Below are 4,418 nucleotides of genomic sequence, written 5' to 3'. Positions count from 1 at the left end.
GAGAGGAGTTTGAGGGTGACTTGAGTGCGATAGGAATGCAGCATCACCTGTAGAGGAAGAGTGATATATGGCGCAGGTGAAGTGAAGTGAGGACTTGCCGTAATGGAGCACGACAGGAAGAGACTCATAGGATAGTACTGAAATAACGTCAGCGCTTTCATCTGAGGGTTTAGTCACGTTAGATTTGGTTTAGATCCATTCAGGTCATTGATTGCACTGTTGATCCCTTCATTACGTAGATCACGGATGTTAAACTATCATATTTTGCCGATATATTCTAAGTTGTCAGATTTGGAAACTAGTTGGCTAAGGTTACGTTTTTTTAATAGTTCCTGATTGGTGAATACTTATAAGTTCTATAGATACTGATCTTGAAATAAGGGCAAAGGCTTGTACTTACATAACCATATTTTCCTGGTGAGATTTTGTCCTTACCTTATATAGTAACACAGGCAAATAAACTTCATCATATTCTCTATCAGAGTGTCATTATAGAGTAAAAATTGATAGCATACAGTTGCGTTAATTGAGTGATTACATATTTTATAATCCTCTTTTGATATTTGGAATACAATACAATTGATGCCGTGGTACTGAAAAATCAAATTTACATTACTTGTGTTAATAGTTAAATCTTAAACGTGATTGCTGGATGAAGCCTGTGAGAGCTCAGTGGTTGGTGGCTGATAGAAATACCACGCCTGCCTCTCGTAACAGTAATTCAGCTAAACTTTATGCAACTATTTTATATGAACACCACTTTAACAGAAACTTGCGACGAAAATAAAATAAAAAAGCGAGAGCTATTTTTAGTCCCATGATATGTCTTCATTTTACTCAACTCGTAGAATTATGAAAACTCTATATTCGGCTTTTTTTCTTTCCGTCTCCTTTTCTCGTGCGTTTAAGTATCCACCCATTAGTCCATATTAGATGATAATACTGACTCGTGTGTGTGTGTGTGTGTGTGTGTGTGTGTGTGTGTGTGTGTGTGTGTGTGTGTGTGTGTGTGTGTGTGGAAATGGTTGTGTGGTGCACGTCTGGTCCAGCCACACGAGTGAGACTGAGCAGACCCCTTCATTAATGGGTGTCCGCTGTCTCGCTACCTGCACGCCACCACACCTGTTCCCCCCGCCGCCGCCGCCGCCGCCGCCACCGCCACCGCCACCACCACCACCATCACCACCACACCAGCGCCCGTCGCTCACTCCACCTTTCCACCCCCACAGCTAGCCAGTCAGCCCTTCCCCCCCACACACACACACTCCATCATCCACAATGCAGCGCCCGTCCCACCTTCCACACACCTGCCTGCACGCCCTTTCGTCCCCCCGCACATCTGCTCCGTCAATTAAGCAGCCCCGTCTGGCCGCCCGCCACACCCCTCATCCATTGGCCCGGAGCCCTGGGTGTCCCCTGAGCGAAAGAGGTCACCTGCAAGCGTCGGACCCACCCCTTCACCTCTAAGTGACCCGCTCCGCACCTCGTGGTAGGCGGGCATGTTCTCCGCCAGGCAGGCAGATGGTCACTCTGTCAGTCAGCCCGCCAGTGAGGCTGTCAGGTAGTGCAGAAAATCAGTCAGGCATTCAGTAAGGTGGACAGTCAAACATTTTGTCAATCATTTATTACGCATGGTGATAAGTCTGGTGGTGGAATTGTTAGCGAGGTTTGTGGCATGTTTTTTCATTCCACCTGCGTTAGTGTTGACTCAGCTGCATTCCTCATGGACCGGTTGGGACGCATGGCTACAGTCTTCTAAAGTCGAGTAGCCTTCCGTATTCCTCTCTCTCTCTCTCTCTCTCTCTCTCTCTCTCTCTCTCTCTCTCTCTCTCTCTCTCTCATCCATGACCTTAGAATCTGTAAAATATTTTTTTTTAATGAATAGATCGTCAGTAGATGACAGGAACTCAGATTTAAAGAAATACCAAACGTAATGACTTATTGAATGACATCAACAGACACCTCCGTGTCTATAACAATGCTGACACAATGAGAGACGTAACCATGGTAACCGAAGCGATACAATGGCGCCGTAGCCCGTATTACTGAACGTTTAAGCAACTTATTGAAACTACTTCTTACAGGTTTTGATAAAATGTACTGGTGGTTGCGAGGTTTTCATGATTCCAGTGACAATTGCACAAGGATTCAGCACCATTATTGAGAAAACACCTATTAGAACTCAACTATGCATCTCAGTGGCCTTTGAAAAAAAATTGTCGTAATGAGGAACAAAGCTTAAGAAAACGAACTTGTATTCAGAGGTGGTGGGTGAATAACCCGTTAAAACTCAAGGGCAAGAGGACTGGGCGCTGCCGCCACGTGGTGTGCGACCCCTACCCCTGCCCGCCGTCACCATAACACTCATTTAGCACGGCGGTCAGATATGTAGCCAGCGCAGCCAGTCGAGCGATAAGTGAGTCAGTGAATCAATATGTATTTGCATCTCGTCACAGTAGGCCTCACCTGTTCCTCTCATGTCATCTCTCCTAATACCAGTCATCTCCGCTGCCTTTCCCATCCGTCATGCGCCGCTCATTTCCGTGACTCACCTGACTCTCATTAAACCCCGCCGCAGTGACAACAACAGCAATAACGTTACGTCATCCTCACTATAATGCATTCCCCGATCGCCATTACTATACGCGGACACTCACTGGTATTTCCTGACAACATTATGGCTCTCAAAACACACACACACACACACACACACACACACACACACACACACACACACACACACACACACACAAACACACAGTAGAGTTTACATTTCTACAGGTTAATTACATGAGAGAGAGAGAGAGAGAGAGAGAGAGAGAGAGAGAGAGAGAGAGAGAGAGAGAGAGAGTAAGTATTCCTTTTAATCTTTCTTCCTTCATCATTCCTTCTGTACCGTTAAAGAACTGTGCATCCATTAGTGCGGCGCCTTAGACCACTTCATCAATCTGCCTGTCCTTCCTCTTACGCTACAATTACCAGGCTAATCGTACCTACCACATGTCGATACCTTGCGCTAACATGCTCTAGGACAGTACGGGTATAAGACGGCAGGTGATGCAAGACTGATAACGCTACGTAGCCTCTTGGACACGTGAGGTCCTTGTGTTTCAGTGAAGATGCACGTATACGTAATACAATGTAATGTAATGTAAATACCACTTGACGACGGCAAGAACATACCAAGATGGGGAGATTATAATGTAAAGGATAGATTAATAAATGTATAAATAAGAAGATATGACTTCGAGGGAGTTGGACGTAGACTATAATATAAATCTTTTTAGTGCCGCTATCTATCTGTGTAGCTCGCCGTCTTTTCCTCGGCGCCGTGTGACCTTGTTGTCGTGCTAAAATCAGTCACTTGCCGCCTGTCCTCGTATCTTCTCGTATCTAATATACTGGTCACCCTCTACACCCCTCCCAGACCTTCCCTACCCCCGCCCTGCTACCACCACCGCTTTTGTGTCTATCAAGTACCGGTCAACTTACAGGAAAAGGAAGAGGAGGAGGAGGAGGAGGAGGAGAAGGAGGAGGATTTAGCGTTCGTTTTGCCATTGCACAACTAGATAAGGATGAGTAATTGGGATGCATTCATGGCGTAGTAGGTAAAGTATGAACCTGAATCATAATTTTCGTTTCTTCGAAGAAATTGGCCACGTTGACTTGGTGTTGTTCAAGTAATGTTCCAGTCTTCCATGTTTAATATGGTACAGTACTGCATACACAGACACGTTTCAAATTGTCTGTTACGTAGCCCACGTTAATACTGTGCTTTCCTGTATATGTCCCTCCTTCATTTATTAGAGGGAAGTATTCTAAGACAGACGATTCTACGTGTTGGAATGGTGGGGCTGTGTTCTCATACGTTTTGAGTTGAGGTCTTGATTCAGCTGTAATAGATTTATTTATCAGGCAGCATTGCGAATTGTTGGGATTTCTAAGGTGTTTCTAATTGCCATAGCGTTAATTTAGCGAAGATCCGTATCATCTGTTCGAAAAACTCGAAACAGAATGCAAACTACCTTTACTGCGAATTAGACAATTAAAGTTAGAAGTTCATTATCATAGTATTCTTCTCTTCCCATACTAGCGGTAGAATTGGCACGCCTGGTACAGCCAGTCTGCGCACCGAGCCATTCTAGTGTTGGTACTCGTGTCTACTCCTCCACACGTAAACATATGGAAGTGGCGCCGCCCGTGTGCTAGTGTGTTGGCAGCCTTCAGGAGCTTCCAGAGACGTGACACTTACCTATTTCATCCCCGTGGCCCGTCACAGCGAGGAGGTGAAGGATATCAGGGGAGAGGATGTGAGGAATGCCCTTCAGTTTGCCCATATCGACACAGTTTTCCTGACCGGCGTCTACACAGTCAGCAACACTCCACTTCTACCCGTGCTGCCGCGGTGCAGTTGCCAC

At 45.7% G+C, this 4,418-nt stretch overlaps 1 protein-coding gene and 1 long non-coding RNA gene across 2 annotated transcripts in view; one reads left to right on the top strand and one right to left on the bottom strand.

The window, feature by feature from the left end:
• The window catches only part of LOC123518446, a 118,763-nt gene extending 114,505 nt beyond the window's left edge, over positions 1-4,258 (top strand). The window contains exon 4 of the long non-coding RNA XR_006678800.1: positions 4,094-4,258. This is a non-coding gene — a long non-coding RNA (uncharacterized LOC123518446). The remainder of the gene's footprint in view (positions 1-4,093) is intronic.
• LOC123518444 (fucose mutarotase-like) overlaps positions 1-4,418 on the bottom strand; it is a 311,140-nt gene extending 306,722 nt beyond the window's left edge. Inside the window, exon 1 of the mRNA XM_045279260.1 lies at positions 4,253-4,418. Coding sequence (XP_045135195.1) covers positions 4,253-4,337 — 85 coding nt within the window. The 5' untranslated portion in view covers positions 4,338-4,418. The remainder of the gene's footprint in view (positions 1-4,252) is intronic.

This window comes from Portunus trituberculatus, chromosome 43 (assembly GCF_017591435.1).
Source record: "Portunus trituberculatus isolate SZX2019 chromosome 43, ASM1759143v1, whole genome shotgun sequence".
NCBI lineage: Eukaryota > Metazoa > Arthropoda > Malacostraca > Decapoda > Portunidae > Portunus > Portunus trituberculatus.
This window is presented reverse-complemented; position numbering and strand designations above follow the sequence as displayed.